General features: G+C 44.3%; 1 protein-coding gene across 1 annotated transcript in view; it reads left to right on the top strand.

The window, feature by feature from the left end:
- Positions 1 to 16,830, top strand: part of NMNAT2 (nicotinamide nucleotide adenylyltransferase 2) — a 54,873-nt gene extending 38,043 nt beyond the window's left edge. Inside the window, exons 5-11 of the mRNA XM_079981691.1 lie at positions 4,244 to 4,370; positions 6,491 to 6,571; positions 7,157 to 7,201; positions 9,555 to 9,631; positions 13,362 to 13,463; positions 13,944 to 14,011; positions 16,343 to 16,830. Coding sequence (XP_079837817.1) covers positions 4,244 to 4,370; positions 6,491 to 6,571; positions 7,157 to 7,201; positions 9,555 to 9,631; positions 13,362 to 13,463; positions 13,944 to 14,011; positions 16,343 to 16,445 — 603 coding nt within the window. The 3' untranslated portion in view covers positions 16,446 to 16,830. The remainder of the gene's footprint in view (positions 1 to 4,243; positions 4,371 to 6,490; positions 6,572 to 7,156; positions 7,202 to 9,554; positions 9,632 to 13,361; positions 13,464 to 13,943; positions 14,012 to 16,342) is intronic.
- The last annotated feature ends 756 nt before the right edge of the window (positions 16,831 to 17,586 follow it).

The raw sequence follows: 17,586 nt of genomic DNA, 5'->3' as shown, positions 1-17,586 counted from the left end.
CTGGGGGAACCGGGACAGGTAGCTGAAGAGGTGAGGGGATGTGTTTTAAATATAGACTTAGGTATCGTTGCTTCGCTTTCCATTTTTACTTTAATCACAAATTATTAGTACGTTGAGGTGTTTTTTGTCTGATGTACATATCCAATTTAATTTCATTGCTGCTACTGCTGCACGTTGAGTGGATTCCTAGGCAATGTTACATAATTCTGCATAAACACAGAATGTTTCATTAGAAATAAGAGTTCAGTATCCAGAGAATTTCAGCTTTCTTGTAAAAGAAAGAACTAAAGAGAAAGAAGGAAAGTTTCTAGCCCTTGGGCTTGAAAGCACTTGGGAATGCCTGGTGAAATTGTAGTATATTCAGTACTGGCCAGACAAACAAGTCCCGAAACCTTAGTGCTTTGCTATATGTATTCCCTATAAGCATTCAGCTGGCATAAATGCAGCTATATTGTATTGCAATGGTGGCAGTGAAGCCTCTGATCCTGAGTGGTTGAACCAGCAGAGTTCCACACGTTCAGTTTGGAAAGCAGTTTTAGTAAGTGAAGGAACAGTTGCCGGTGTGGCTGGGATTAAGATGTTTACACAAAGGAGTTCTCAGTACTGGGAAGAAATGCCCGGGCATGCTAAAGTACAGGGAACCCAGAGGTAAGGAAGCTGTACAGATGATAAAGAGTAGAGAATGAAATGACAAAAAAGAGCCCGGAGGAAGGGTAGCTGGTAGCTAAAGGGCACACACATTTTTTGCTAGACTGCTCTTACTGTCACTCGCAAAATGTCAGTGCTTAGGATTTTATTATTTGGCATGCACTAGCAAAGTTGTGAGAGGCAGTTCCCAAAATTACCTTGTTCCAGCCAAATTGGGACACTTTGTAGGAACGCTTCATTACTGGGGGAAACCCAGCTCATATTAACAGTTTGGACGTAATGCCAGTCCAATCCATGAGTTAGCACAAACCAGCCAGTGAACAGGTTCCCAGACTGGCTTCGTTCAGCATCCTCCCCCCTGTACTGCTGCCGCCTTGCTACCCAGGGCTGCACCACGGTTTGGCTTCATATTATGTCTGTACCTCGCACAGTAGGTGTCTCCCAACAGCTCTCAGCACCATTATTATTATTATTATTATTACAACTGCACGACGAAAGTGGTATGATACTCCTCCTTAAAATACCCATGCCAACCTCCCAGTGCCATGTCACATGTTTCCAACCATTCATTAATGACAAAGACTCTGCTCCGGTGTGCTGCTTCAGCTCTTAGAATTCATGCTCAAGAAAATAATTCTAAACACCTTTATTCTGTTCATCGATCTAGTCCTGGCAAGGAAGTGGGGGAATGGGAGCAGGCAGCCAAGAGTGCCAAGCCTAATGGCATTGGGGAATGCGTCCGAGAGAGAGGGGCACCAGATCCAATGCTTCACCTGCCAGGAATCATTTATAAGGATGCTTTGGGCCATTTTCAAAATGGTCATCTGCTGCACTTGCAGCCTGTGCACCCATATATAAACAAATGCCTTTGCTGTGTAATCTTTGAGCACTTAGAGACTGAGCACTGCACTGGGAGAAGGCAGCCTAGCGGCAAAAGGGTTTGTTGTATTCAGATCACAGGTGAAATTTCCAAAAGCCAATTTCAAGTTAGCATTTTGCCCCAAATTGTTGACTTTTTAAAATTGACTTCCTTTCCTTCTTATCCTGTCCTTTAATAGAAGAACAGCAGCTAGATGGATGTCCCAAACAGAACAAGCCCTATACATTTACCAGGAAATGTATGAAAAGGCTCCCACAACCAATGAGTGCAGCCGATTAACATCCATGAATCCTTATGGAAGAGCTTTGTCTAATCAGTGCCAGATTTACGTATAAGCTAAACAAGCGATAGCTTAGGGTCCCACTCTCTTGGAGGAACAAAAAAATAAATAAAATAAATAAAATTTAAGGAAAAAAACCTGGATGTACATTTCCAAAATATAAGATAAAAAAACAAATAAAATAAAACCTAATTAAGCAACAGTGTTTTGTGTTGTGTAGGCTCCTATGGTGTAAGTATTGTTATTAATATACTTCTTCGTAATTGTATTTCACTATTAATATACTACTTCTTAATTGTATTTCAGTACAACAATTACTTTGATAAAATACATATTTTGTTATGTGCAAATGGCTTGAGATACCTATTAGGTCCATCAGTTACCATATAGCATATATTCAACCCAAAAAACAGCGACAATTTATTGTTGACAAAGGACAGCTGGACATATCAAGGGCCCCATTACCTTCAGTAACTTAGGGCCACATCAAACCTAAATCTGTCCCTGTGTCTAATATATCAGTTTCCTCTTCCTTGTCAACTGGGCCAACCTAAGGCATTTTGCTGCCCAACTGCCCGCTGCTCCCCCAATTCCACATACAGAAGTCAGGCAGGCTTACAGTTGAATCTTACTTCATTACTGGCAAGGAGACAGCATTCTCCCCCCCCCCCCCCACGCCTGTGAGCAACAGTCTAGCTTAGGGGGCACAGGAGAGGCCGTGCCTGGGGCACATAGCACTGTCTTTCAGCACCTCACCTCACCCCCCAACACCCCCCATCTGCTGCCTGAGATGACCTCCTCACTCTGCTAATGGTTGCATCAGTCTTCTGTTTGGAGAGCTGTGGTTTAGTCCTGAGATTCGGTAACACTGCAGTAGTGATTCATGCTCACTCTGCATGATGCTCGGGTGCCATGCTGATCTTCGCATATTGTTTCTGTGTGAAGTTTTTACATTGTGTGACAGGTTTTTCAACACCACTGATGTTGGCAATTCATTTCTAAAGCAGTAGATTCACCTACCATTTTATATGCACAATGCATTGTATCTTCTGTTTCTTCAACTACAAAAAGAAGGAAAGAAAGAATTGAGTGCCCTCTGGTGGCCAAGAGAAAGACTGCTTACTTCAGAATGCATTTTTTAAAAAATTCATTTGGTTTAAGGATTTATTTATTAATTATTTTTTTACAGAGTAGCTGTGCTGACTTCAGTCATGAGGGATCAATACTCCTTCCTTCCCCCTTTTCCCTAGAATCTTCAGGGTCCATCAATGGGTCATAAATTTAACAAGCAAGATTGCATACTTGAGATCTCCCAGCAGTGAAGGCTTAACTAATCTGTGTTAAGTGGTCTTGAATGTGGACTCTTGCTTAAGAAATGCCTTGATGTATCAAATCAACATCCATTTTGTTCAATGCTCTTTTTAAGAATACCAGAACTATGTTAATTGTGCTTTACCACGCCTTCCTTGGAGTCAAAATCTCGGTACTTTGATCCATCTCTGGTGGGAATGACCAAAAGCACATTTTGGTGGGAGCTCTGGTTGAGATTCCTGCATTGCAAGGGCTTGGACTAGATGGCCCTTCATGCTTCCTTCCAACTCTACAATTCTATGATTCTATCATTGTATGAAGGATAGGAGGGTTTTGCAGGCACATGAGATATTTGGATAGTGATGGAGTGAGCGTTCTAAGTTGAGGTGCTCAGATATGCAAGCACCCCTGCAAGGAGAATTGAAAGAGGCACAGGCCACCTCCAGCAGATCTCCCACCCTGACGTCTGCTTATGGTTCCACCCCTTGGCAGTCTCTCTTCATCAAGCCTGGGCTGGGCTGCCCGCCTGCCCTTTGCAGCCTGAGATTATGGGTCACTGCTGCTGCTGCCAGTGGTATGATCTTAGGCTGGAAATCCTGCAGCTCCAAAAAAAGACTGGTGCAGAACAAAAAAGCAACCCAGTGCTGAAGACCCTCTTGCCACAAAGATCAAAGATCAATCAAATATCTTGATTGATGAGCTACTGTTTGCTGCTGCTCTCCACCTCCCCAGCAGATGCTTTCAGGCATGCAACAAGATCACCTATTGAAGTCTGTGGTGATCTAGAGGTCTCCACTGGTTTTATTAGACAGATCAGAGTCTTGTGAACATTTTTCTTTCTCAAGAACTTGCAAGAGCCCTGAAACTGAAGAAAATGTTTTCAACGACTCAGATTCTTTTGAGCCAGACATGAGGCTGTTCCTCCAGCCCTGCCTTTGGGTGGCCAAGGGGGGTGGAGTTGGGCGGATGAAGGTCGTGGGCAGGGACTTGTCAGGAGAGCACTGGCATATTTTGCAGGTCAGAGAAAATAACTTGGTGAGTACAGTCACATTGACATCCCTAAGATTGCCGACGTATAAGCAATGAATGCATAAATACCAACTGACACTCACCATTTCTTCTAGCGAGTGACTGGTTGCATCCTCTCCAACGTGAACACACCTTCCTTGACCCCAGTGATTGGGCAGCCTCAGAACGAGTCCCCACAGCCTATCTATCAGAACAGCAACCTCTCTAACAAGCCCACCGCAGGTAGGTTCCAGCAGAAGGCAGCCAAGTTCTCTGAAGGTGCTCCAGTTTCTGGGGGAACCAGCAAGGCAAATGGGAAACTGCTCAGACTAATGCCTAGAAAGTTCTTGGATCTGTGCTCTTTAGGCACGGGACAAGTAAGTGTGGACGAGCTCTCTTGGGTCACCTGCAGTTGCTCAATACTAGTTGCATGCAGCTTTGAATCAGGGTCTAAAATTAGATTATTAGTTCAAACGATGTCTATACAAAATAAATGAAGGCTACAATGCTACACACACTTTACTGAGAAGTTAATCCTGTTGAATTTAGGACTTACCTATGAGTAAACATGCATAGGATAAGACTCTACATTGCTTGCAAATGTATGTAGAAAAGTCCCAGCATATTTTTTTAATGAAACAGGAGGCATGGGAGATTGAGGTTTTGAGTAAATGAACAACAAGCTGGAGGGATGCTTAACTATTTCCCACCAGCCATTTTTCTGCTCCCCAGCTGCTTTCCACCCTGCAGAATTCCAAATGCACAATCCTCCATGCAGGCTTGTAGCAGGGATCCCAGGAACTTCGGAGAGGAATTTCTGGGAGCAATTTTGTTCAGGAAAAGGACTGGTGGAGAAAGGTGCATGGAAATGTGTCCTTTCAATGGCTGGGCCCCAGAGAAGAGGCACACTTGAAGGAGAAAACAATATATTGCGTGCTCAGGTGGGATGCAAGTAGCACAAACCATACAAATACATGAGAAAGCAAACAATTATAACTTCATAAACCCACAGAAAGATTCAAAACATCCAGTCGTAGCATTCTCTCTCATAGCATGCATGATCTTTTAAGGCACTTTGTATATATCACCCCAACTCTGGGCATGCGCCCTGTGACCAGGCAGTCTTCTGCACACTCCCTACATGACCAATGCATGGACAGTTGCCCATATCTCAATCCATGTCTGACATTCCCTTCTTGTAAATGGGCATTTCCCATCCATAATTTAATTGCCATTGTTTATGCTTCTCATTTTGCCTCAAGAGCTAGATATTTGTTTTGCTCAGCCAGCTCATCCTGTAGCCGAAACCACATCATTAGCCTGTCATTTTCTGCTGTCTCTACAATCCAAGCCAAGAGGGCAATTCTCAATTAAAGGTATTTTGTTTTATTTTATTTTATTTTCAATATAGATCTTTTCTTCAGCTACATATACACATACAGCCATTCCTCAGCTTATGAAGGTTGTTCTTCATTCTTCATTTAAAAAAGAAAAACACTTACTAGGTTTTAGTTCTATATATTTTTATGTGAAGTATGTAGTTTGTTCATCAGCCTGGAATCCAGTGTGGAATTTATGTAGAAGTAATTTCTGCTTAAATCAGTGTAACTTGTTTTCAAGGAGAGGACTGGGTTGTAAAGCAGCAACATTGCATATCTGCAGTTAAAGGTAAAGGTAAAGGTACCCCTGCCCGTACGGGCCAGTCTTGACAGACTCTGGGGTTGTGCGCCCATCTCACTTAAGAGGCCAGGGGCCAGCGCTGTCCGGAGACACTTCCGGGTCACGTGGCCAGCGTGACATCGCTGCTCTGGCCAGAGCCAGAGCCAGAGCCGCACACGGAAACGCCGTTTACCTTCCCGCTGGTAAGCGGTCCCTATTTATCTACTTGCACCCGGAGGTGCTTTCAAACTGCTAGGTTGGCAGGCGCTGGGACCGAGCAGCGGGAGCGCACCCCGCCGCAGGGATTCGAACCGCCGACCTTTCGATCGGCAAGCCCTAGGCGCTGAGGCTTTAACCCACAGCGCCACCTGTGTCCCATATCTGCAGTTACTCAGGCTTAAACCTCATTCTGCTCTTTTTTACTCAAATGTAATAAGCATTTTTCACTCTGTGATACAGTGCAAGGAAAGAAATGTGGCGATGAAAAAAAAAAAAACCTAAGTTTGGCTAAAACCCTCATAGACAAACAGTGATTTCAAAGGTTTGAAAATGTGCAAAAAAACCGGTTGTTTCCAAAGGTGATAAAGCTGTTGAATTGAGGCAAATATTGTTTCCTTTTGAATCACAAGTCTGCTGTCGCCCTGTATTAGCTGCAGAGCTCTCTCTCTCTCTTTCTGTCTGATTTCCCTCCTTGCCTTTTTCAGCAAAGTTTTTGGGGAAGGTGGGAGAAAGCCTGAGCAGGATTTGCTGTGTTCGTCCACCGATGGAGCGTTTCACCTTTGTGGGTATGTTCCAGAAATGCAACTGCTTACAGTTGTGACCTGTTATTGAGAAATATATTATTCTTGCCTGGTTTTCATTTCACCCAGCTCTGTTCTTCATCCTGCCCCCCCCCCTTGCATCAACATAGCAGTGAGCGGGTTTGCACCAAAGTGCAGCAGATGACAAGAGCCTTTTGTGGTAATGGCAGTGCCTGTCACAGCACATTCCTGATTTTAGACTAGAGATCTTTCCTGGAAGTCATACAACCTGTCCTGGTGCTTGGGCATCTGGTTGAACATCTACACACTGGTTGAAATTTTGCTCAAGATAGATGAAATTCCCTTTACATGCTTCAAAACATTCAAACAAATCAGAATAGTTACTCTAAACAACCTTGCTTTAATTAAGGTTGTTCTAAACAAACTTGCTTGAGCTCTTCATTGCAGGAGTTTGGACTAGATGACCCTCGGGTCCCTTCCAGCTCTGTGGCTCTATGATTCGAATCAGTCTTCTGAATTCATGGACAGAATCTCCCTTCTTGCTGGTCTTCTGTGAAATCTTCACCCTGACACATATTTTTTTCTTTTCTTTTGTTTGTGTTTCTCTAGATGAAAATGCAAATTTGGGAACAGTGATGAGATATGAAGAGATTGGTAAGTGAACATTATCCATGGGCCAAAATGGGGGGGCTGCTCTCTTCACCAGCAGGGTGAAGCCAAGTGATGGAGATACTCAAGGATAAAACTGCTTGTGATTTGAGAATAAGAATGGGGGATAAATTTCTTCTGTTCCCACTTGAATGTGGGCTTTTCTAATTTCCACTTATCCTTCAAATTCCACAGTTCTCTCATTGTTTCAGTGCAGTTCTTTATTTAAATAATGTGTACAAAATGCCCATATCTGTAGAAATAATGTACAAAAAATGCACATATTAATGGAAATGATATACAAAAAATGCATCAGGCATGGTTCACCTAAGGAACCCCCCAGTGTAAGCCCTGCACAAGGGCTTCTGCTTGTGAACTGGGACTCGGAAGGGGGCTTGGAAGAACCCCTAGAGAAGCGCCCAGGGGAGAGGAGGCGGGTCTTGTTCCTCCTGGCAAGCTGATAGGCTATCACCATCAGAACATCTATTAGCACAGCGTAGAATTCCACCCATTATATTGGGGGGGAATTAGAAAGGGCCCTCCTTGAACAGCATGTTCTTCAACTCAGTCAAATTGTGCAAAAGCTCTTAATACCAAATTAACTGCGTACAGCTGAACTTATACATTAGATAAAATTATTATTATTTATTAAATTTCTATATCACCCATCACCTGAAGATCAGAGGGCAGTTTACAATGTAAAAACACAAAAATACATACCATAATAACAAACAAAAACAACATCCCCCCCACTGTTTAAAAGGCCATAGATTATTTAATTAACTAAAGGCCTGAGAGAAGCAGAATGTTTTTGCCTGACACTGAAAGATATGTCACCAAGGGACCAGGTGAGCCTCCTTGGAGCAGCCAAATGCGTGAGAGAATTCACATCAGATTAGACAGCACAGGAACACCAAGCGCAACAGACAAGTGGCGCTGGGTGTAATTCTGCAAGCCGACCCTGCCATTAGTATGGCTGAGGCAGCTGCCTCAGATGGTTTATGGTGATACAGGGTGCAGTAACAGTACTAGCCACCCACCTTTCCCCCTGAGTCCCCTAAGATAGACGGCTGTCCTCTTGTCAGTGTTGAAGTCGGATTCAACTGCTGGTCCAGTCAGATTCTGTCTATAGAACTGGAGGTGGAATCTTGTCCCTCAGGCATCAAAATGTCCTGGGCTGGCCACCTGCTGCTGATGGTTCTGCACAATGTGCATTGACAATCCCAGATTAATTTCATGAATTACTGAAAATAAATGTGCATTCCCCTACTTTTTGAACAAATACTGGAGAATGCTGGTAATTGCATTAAAATGACTGACAACATTCATGGGTATAGCTCTTGAGTTTTGAACTGTTCACAGAATTTGGCATTGATTCCTAATCGCTACAGGTTGCCATAGAAAATCCCACAGAGATATAATTTGGAAGACCCAGAGTGACAGGAGTCTTAAGTCTTATTGTTTTGCTCTGGTGGCTAAATTGGCAACGTGGAGGGAGAAATTTCCGTTCTCATCAAGCCCTGGAAGAGCAAGGGTTGCATTTGCTTTAAATTCCAAAGATTGTTTTTCCACGATCGTGCAGTTCAGGGCCTGGGAACAGATATAATCAGAATCATGCTGATTTAGTCAAATAAGCGAAAACTCACGATTAAGTACTAGATACTTGGTGCAAAAATAAAACGAACTCGGATGTGGCTTGCATTAGAGGACATTCCCACAGGAGTCCCTGGTTAAGTAGTGACTAATTTTGATTCTTCATTATTTTCAGAGAATGGATATGGTAGTTTCAATAACTCATGATCTCAAAGCACCTTGTAAACAGTTATCCTTTAGTTTTAAATAATTTTAGTATACAATTATACAAAATGGATACTGCAGTTTTTAACAGCATAGCATGCTACACAAAAGAACTCTTGCATGTTTTATCAATTTGAAGCTGTAGGGAACGTTTCAGGAAATATGTTTCTCTCTTGAGCTGAGGCGAACTTTCAGTAGGAATACTTCTTTTGTTCCATAAATGGGCCTGGAAGTAATTTCTGTCCAAGCAAAATACATCCTTTCTGAAGTGGGCAATATGCCCAACCGGCTTTGCCAAACACTTGCTCCCTGCATCACTCCAGAAGTAGTTCACAAAATGGTCCATGAGACAGATATGGCAACACTGTGTTCATACAAGACATTTTTACATGTGTGCATGAGTAGTAGATAACTTGCAAGCAGTAGCCCACTTCTGAAAACAGAATCCAAGCCACAGCTTTGTGTCTAAGCCTCTTTTTTGCTCCCTTCTTCAGGCCCCTCTCTCTCCCTTTCCAGGCCTTTGAGTCTGTGTATCTGAATATCTGTGTACCTTTTTCTCCAGAGCTCCGAATCTTGCTGCTGTGTGGAAGTGACTTGCTGGAGTCCTTCTGCATTCCAGGCCTATGGAATGAAGCTGACGTGAGTTGTTACTGGAACATGGGTGAAGCTGTGCTCTGTTGTTATTGTGGGGTTTTCTCCCCGCTGCCTGCCTCCTGATCATTCACTCGCTCCATTTTCACACATACCAGTGGCCATTCTCATTCATCATAATGTTCTCACCAAGGATTCTTGCTTTTAGTTTCTCAGGCGGTGGGAAATCACAGACCATCTGTTTGCTTCTACCTTTCACTCCAGTGTGCATGGCGTCTCCACAGCTAGCTCCAACAAAGGCAGAGAGGCTGAATGCGGGGGGGGGGGGGGTATGAACGCAAGGGGGGGGTACTCCTCTTGGACAGCTTGTCTTGCAAACCAGGGTGCCGCTTCAAATCTCACTGGAGTTGTGCAGATGCACAGCAAGGTCATGAATCTCATTAAATGGCAAGCACACAGGACCTGCTGCCTCATAGCACAGGAAGCCATCTTTACTCAGATTTATTGTTCATTCTGAACTATCTCCAATCATGGCACAGAGTAAGATGGGGGGGGGGGATGTGATGTCCCAGTCCCAAGAAGGTTGCAGTCTAAGTATAATCAGTTTTGCTTTATGGACCATTCTTGAGGACTCTTCTCTCTTCATCTTGGAGTTCTTTCCGTGCCTCTTTCACAGTGTGAGACTAGGTGGTTCTGCCACTCAGCAAGGCTGTTGATCACAAGAGTACATGTGGGTGGTTTTGAAAGGCTCCATCCCAAACTGCTGCATTGAAAAAGAGATGTTCACATAATTTTAGCCCTAAATTTAGCGTATGGGCCAAGAGAGCCTTACAGACCCTAATATGGCTAGAAATGTTTCCGTGACACTGCAAGAAATAAGGATTATTTAAAAACTGAAGTCAGCCTGTTGCTGCGAGCTTAATAATAGCCACAGCAGAACCCTTGTGCTTCACAGGGAGGGCTAGACTCAACCCCTGCCAGTCTGAAAGGAGCCCGGAATACCTCTGAGAGCCACATTCAGGGCCCTCCAGCCTGGTGCTTCATCATGAGGGTATTCTGCCACATGTTCCTGGCATGGTGAATTTATTCTGTTTTAGTTTGTTCTGCAATGCTTCCCCAGTGCTTCCACATTATTACTATCTGAAGGGGCCGCCCTGCAACAAAGGCAGAGCAAAAATAAACCAGAATGTATGTGGTATTATAAAGTTACAGGATTTCAACAATACGTTACAAGCTATGCACTAATTAAAATGTGTTTTTGGGGGGGGGCTATTGGGTTGTTGTTTTATTTTTATTAGGTATTTTGTGGTTTTATATCTTGATTTTATTCTGTGAACCGCCCTGAGACCCTCGGGTATAGGGTGGTATATAAATTCTTTAATAATAATAATAATAATAATATTGCAATAATCAAGCTGTGTGAGAGCCCCAAAACTTTTGCAGGCACAAAAGTGGGGTCTCCTGTGACCACCCAAATAGCATCATGAGCATAAATACACAATAAAAAGGGAGTATGGAGGAGTGCTCAGTTGCACAGGCCAATCCAACACATCTAGCTAGGACAGCAAATGCTGTCATTCCCTACCCCCGCCCCTCAGTCAAAATGCATAAGTTGTTAGGGGCATCAGTCATGAAATCTGTAAGCCCCTCTCACTGGCAATAGCAATGCTCTTGGCATCCATTTGTGCGCCTCCAGAGGTGAAGTCCACCTGCTGCATTAGCGGCACCCAAGTGACCTGGAAGCTTGGGCAGTGTGTGCGGTGGGCCTGGGCCGCCCAAATGACAAGACCACTCTCTCGGCCTTGCTGATGTGGGCCAAAGGAAAGCGGAGCAAGACGTTTGGCACCAGTTTGGCTGACAGGAGTTGCCAGAAGGAGGCGCACAAGCCTGTCAACCCCACCTGCCCCTCGCTTCCCTCTGCAGCACTGCAGACTGTGGACCCCCACTTGCTTAATCTGCCACAGCCTGTCTTCACATGCCGGGGAAGCTGCTAACACACTGAGGGTTTGAGATGGGTTTGAGACCCATCCTCTACCCTCAGCTGTGTCCACAGTTGCATGCTGACAGCTTCTAGGAGCCACACAGGTGAGAGCTGAGTGCAGGGTGAACAAACAACCCCAGAAGGAGCACGATGTGTCTCCCCCCCCCCCACAGGTACTACCCCTCCCCCAACACCCCAAACAATTTTGACACCTAAAATCAGATGCTGCTTGGAAGGACAAATAATAAGAACAAGAGAGGATCTGTGGAAAGTCACAGGAGACCATAGTTAGTGTGCCAACCTCAAAGCTGGAGAGAGAGAGAAATCCCTATTTCCTTTTAAGTTATTTTGCCTTTCATTACACTTCTTTTGATAAGCAAAGAGCAAGGCTGCTTCTCGAGGTTGTGGGGGTAGTAGAGGACATTGGACCCAGAGGATGGATGCATTCCAGGCGAAGTCCAGTCCCTTCCCATCTTGATTCCCTTCACTGCCCCAGTGAGATAACAGCCTGGAGTGGCTGGAGGGCATTGAGCAGGCAGGCTCCAGGCAGCTGGAGGGGGGAGGGGACTGTCCCCTGCACATTTCTTTTTTACGAGGGAATGGGGGTTTTCATCATTGGCAACCCCCCTTTTCCTTTCCAATCCTGACTGAGCCCCCAATTTTCGCCCCTTCCCTTTGCATGCAAACGCCCTACGAGATGGAGAGACAGAGAGATGCTTTTTGTCTTCTTAGGTTTCCCCCTCCCTTTCGCACATGTATTCACAGCCTGCTATTCTAGGAAGCATAGGAAGTCGGAGGCTTGTATTCGTGGAGGACAGAGGTTTCCCAGGACTGGAAGACAAAGAGAGCAAGGATAAAAACCCTGAGGCAAAGCAGGCCTGGTTTCTCTTAGAGGAGTGTCTGAAGACAGGAAGCAAGATTAAAGCTCCGGGATAAGCCTGTTAGAGTGATAAGGGGAAAGAGTCCCTCTTTTTGAGAAAAACTCAGTTTCCTTAAGGAAATTCTGCTCACTTGCCTTGCTGCTGTACTTTTTGGAAACAGATTACAGACCAGGGTTACCTCTAGCATTAATGTGCCAATCAAAGCCATTTCTTCCTCTTTCCGCCTTTCCTGATCCAGCAGAACCTGAATAAATAAAGCAGAACCTGAATTTGGGCTGCACCCACTCAGTGCTTTTTTTCTAAAAAAAAATGTTTAGGAGTACTTTCATTTTCCTACTCATATTGAAATACTGCCCCTCAATGAGGCCACACTTAGATTCACAAAATGTTTAGGGGTGTGCGTACCCCTGCGTCCCCCCAGAAAAAAAGCACTGCACCCATGCTCAGCATGCTGTAACTGTCTGTTGCTGAGTCATGTAAAACCTGTGCTTTCTCTTCTGAGTGCTTCCTTTGGTATATAAAAGCCAGGATTTTTCACACTGGCGTCTCACACGCCCCTGGAAAGGTGGAGGTTATGCTGATTAATTTTATTTATGAATCACTTCCTATGAAGCATCCCAAAGTGATTTCAAAATACAATAAAAACACATTTAAAACAGTTGCATATATAAAAGCAATTTCAAATCCAGTACAGATACTGAGTGGAATAAAAACAACAACAACAAATTAGAAGGCTTGTTGAAAGAGGGAAGTCTTCCACAAGTGCTGAAAATGCAATAGAGATGGTGCTTGTCTCTAGTTGCAAATCAGGAACTCAAGAGATTATTCAAGTTTTTAGGAATATAAACATGATTCCCCACTGCCACCCCCCACTCACTTCACAGTTGTCATGCATGTTCCTTTTGCTTCACAACAGATGGAGGTGATAGTTGGGGACTTTGGCATTGTTGTTGTGCCACGAGATGGAACTGACACAGACCGGATCATGAACCACTCCTCAATACTCCGGAAATACAAAGTAAGTCCTTTTGTAAATATGCATTGATAAATCAAGGTTTTTCAAGGAGTTCATAATACCTCTCCTGGAGTATTCATTTTTTACTTGCCTTCATTGACTGAAGCCTGCTTGCCTTTCTGTCTCATCTGGGACATCTCTTGAGTCAGACTACTGATTAAGCGTGTGAGCTCCCTTCAGCTATGCCAATTCCTGGAAGCACCTCTACTTTTAACAATCAAGTGTGAGAATTGCCTGTCCTGAGTTAGCCCAGCAAGAAGAACTAAAGTGAATTTGCTAAGGATACCGTTTAACTTTTGTCTCCTGCCTCAGCGCAATTTGCTTCTTTATTTAAAATAATTTCTACTGTGAGGATGCCAAAATGGAAAAGGTCTTGCCTTTGTGCTCATCTCAGACAGAGATGAACATTTTAGGGCAGAGCATCACCTGATCATCTTGTGGGAAAGGGCTCCTGTCAATGTTCTTTCTATGGTTCCTCCACAGAACAATATCCTGGTTGTGAAAGATGATGTGAACCACCCCATGGCCATTGTCAGTTCAACTAAGAGCAGGTGCGTCAAGTAAGGGACTGTGGGTGGGGGAAGGGCAAAAATGTTGGTCAGACTGTTGGGAGCCTTTTGGTTTCTGCCAACAAATATTTCTGCAGGTGTTTGATTGCAGAGCCAACAATGTTTACTAGCAGTTCAGAAAATGGTGGCAAAGGATTGGTTTTCCCTCTTCCTCACCTCCTCCATTCCTCAACAGGGACTGCAATCTTTGATGTAAAGTACCCCGTTGACCATGAATGTTCCTGAGCAGTCCATCATTCCTCCTCTTTCTCGGCTGCTATGTCAGTTGCTAACATGACAATCCATATTACACAGAGAGAGAGAGGTCAGTGTGAAGGTTTACCAGGGTTATGTAGTTACGGTAATCGGAAAATAGAATCTAGACCACATGAGATAAAGATATAACTCAATTATATTAATTATAAGGGCAATACAAATAATCCAAGACTACCACACAATTCAAAACAAATGCCTGCAAGACATCAAAGGTAAAAAAGGTAAAGGACCAATGGTTAAGTCCAGTCAAAGGCCACTATGGGGTTGCAGCGCTCGTCTCGCTTTCAGGCGGAGGGAGCCAGCATTTGTCCACAGACAGCATTCCGAGTCATGACTAAACCGCTTCTGGTGCAATTGGACACTGTGACGGAAGCCAGAGCGCATGGAAACGCTGTTTACCTTCCTGCCACAGTGGCACCTATTCATTTACTCGCACTGGTATTCTTTTGAACTGCTAGGCTGGCAGGAGCTGGGACAGAGCAATGGGAGCTCACCCCGTAGCGGGAATTCAAACCGCCGAGCTTCTGATCAGCAAGTCCAAGAGGCTCAGTAGTTTAGACCACAGCACCGCAAGACTTCAACTACAACAGGGGAAATAATTATCAGTCAACAATGACTTTCGGCACCTGAGCTTTATACTTTCCTTAAAAGGGGATGACCAGTCCTGTAATCTTCAGATGGAAGTGAGTCTTGGACCTTTTCCAGTCAGTCCAAGTCAAAGCTTTCACAGTGGAACACCAGTGGAAAACCACCTTTCCATCTGATGTCCAGGGAGTTCTTCAAAGCAATGGACAGATCTGGAGCTAATTGTGCTGGATTGTTGTGTCCCACATTAGTCACCTCGTGGTACCCTTGCATTATTTCTTTAGCTATATGCTATATGCTATAGAATGTATTTGGAAGCATCTGGGTGAAAAGAGTAAAGATATGGAACAAAGTAACAATCTTTAACTTATTTCTTTTACACACTTCACCATACAACTTGAATACTCCCTATCCCACATTGTATTCTTGAACTTTATGTCATGTATATAGGACTTCATTTTAAGATTTCACCCAGATAATGACAACTCTCTCTTAGTTTAGCTCAAATTCTGACTTGCTGACATGTGATCAAGACATGATCTGCATGTCCCATATTTTGTTAGCTGCAATGATGTATGAAGCTTCACACGGATTCAGAGCAAATCATGACAGGCCAGTTTGACCAGGCTTACATGACCCTGGGATTGTGATTCTTTAGCCTGAGATTTTTTTACCTTCTTCACTTTGCTCTTCTTACAATCCTATCCTCACCCCCTCTCTAGTTTGCTGCAAACACACAGGAGCTCTGTTTGCTCCAGCAGGCAGAGCTGGAGAGGAGGTGACACTATCCAGGTAGGAGAGGCTGTGGAGCCATGAAGAGAAAAGTCACGCTCTTCAGTTTGCAACCTTAACTGCCCTAGAATATGCAGCCAAACTAATTAGCAGATTACAGAATTGAAAGTTCTGTTGAGAAATCCAGCATGGTAATTTTTGCAGACTTCTACAGCCCTTTCAATGGCACAGGCAAATGAAATAATTTGTCAGAACTCTAGTGGTAGAATATTATCTGACTTTTCCATGTTTATTTCCATGAGTGTCAAAGAAATCTTAGCAGACCGTTTTGTAAACTGTTCTGAGACTAAAGATTGCATAGTGTTGGGCTGCGTGTTCGAATGCAGTTTAACCTTGGAACTGCTGTTTGTATAGACCAGCTCTTATTTGTGTAAAGAAAAGAAAATGGGCCTTGAAAACTCCCCTTTCCTTTTCTGTTCAGTGGAGGACATCTGTCTGGGGTTAGTTCAAGAGACGTCTTGGATATCATAAGCAGGGTGGCTGAGATAAGGGGACAGATCTGCTTTCTCTCCTATCTACCACTCCTCCAGTCCCATCCCCCACATTAGTGGTCCCACTGGCAAAGTCTACAAGCCCCCAGCCTCAGGAACTATGCTCCATCCAACCAAATAGGCAGGTTAGCCTGGGCAGCTGCCCATCTTCTCAACTGACCGCCTCCCTCTGCTTCTGTTTCTCCCACAGACTGGCTCTTCAGCATGGTGACGGTCATGTGGTGGATTACTTGTGTCAGCCAGTCATTGATTACATCCTCAAGAGTCAGCTGTACCTGAATGCCTCTGGCTAAAGCTGCCTCGGAGTTGCACCATGGCAGCCCTATTACTCCACTCTCCTACGGTTGTTCATCACAATTCTCTCTTTCTCACTCTCTCGTTTCTTTCTCATTGCCTCTCGTGTGCATCTGCCTGTTTCACTCTGATGTCCCACCACCACTACCAAATGCCGGGAAGCGCTGCATTCAACAACCAGCCGAGTGCGCACTCCGTCCAGTAATCTTCCCCCTTCTAGTTAGGAGAGAAAATGGAAGAGAGGATCAGATGCCACATGCCTCAGGGGGACAGCTTTGGGGTCTACCTTCCCAGCATGCGCTATTAGGGGATGGAACATTGCATACCTTTCTAGCACACCTTGGAAGCCAGGAAGGTATTTTCATAATACATCAGCTAAATAAATTTCAGTGGGCCTTTTTATTTTTAATGCAGGGTTTTTTTTCCATTCCTTCTATTTTTGGCTTTCTAAAAAATTGCTGTGATCCATTCAAATTAGAATGTGGTTGACAGAAGGAGATTCTGACCCACTTGGTACAAAGCCCAGACTTTTTAGGTCAAGCATGGAAGATTTAGCTAGAAAAAGAAAGAAAAAGAAAAGAAACTGCCCAAATTCTGGATTGTGTTATCTGAAGGAGGGGAATTGCTGGGGAAAGGATGAAAGAATGGCAGGGAGGCAGAATTTCCCTTTGTAAATAGATGCTTGTTTCTAAGGGCAGGGAATTTAAATGGGTTTCCTGTTGTGCTTTAATCCCTTTTTAAAAAGGAGCACTCCCTAGAGTAGAGTAGCGACACAGAGCACACCTGCCTGGATGCTGCAAGTAAGTAACCCACCTTGCTTGCTCATGGAATGCTTTCAATCATTTGTCCCAGATTGGCTGTGTCCTCTTGGTTTAAAGTGTTTAATTTTCTGCAGAAGCTCATTTGGCTTTTCATCACTTGTGGTGTCCACTGCACCCTCGCTAGTGTGATTAGTTCAGGCTCGTTCATTCGCAGCTGTTTCCCTCTGTCAACATGCCTGCCTCTTTCAGCCTTGTGGGGGGGGGGGGGGAGCAACTGCAGGAAGAGGCATTCTCCCCCTCACTCAGGCAATGCCCTCCCCTAAACCTCAAGGAAATACCAGGAGCTGTTCTCAAAACAGGTAGCCAGTTGTGATTGTGT

Source organism: Podarcis cretensis (genome assembly GCF_951804945.1).
Source record: "Podarcis cretensis genome assembly, chromosome: 6".
Classification (NCBI taxonomy): Eukaryota; Metazoa; Chordata; class Lepidosauria; order Squamata; family Lacertidae; genus Podarcis; species Podarcis cretensis.
This window is presented reverse-complemented; position numbering and strand designations above follow the sequence as displayed.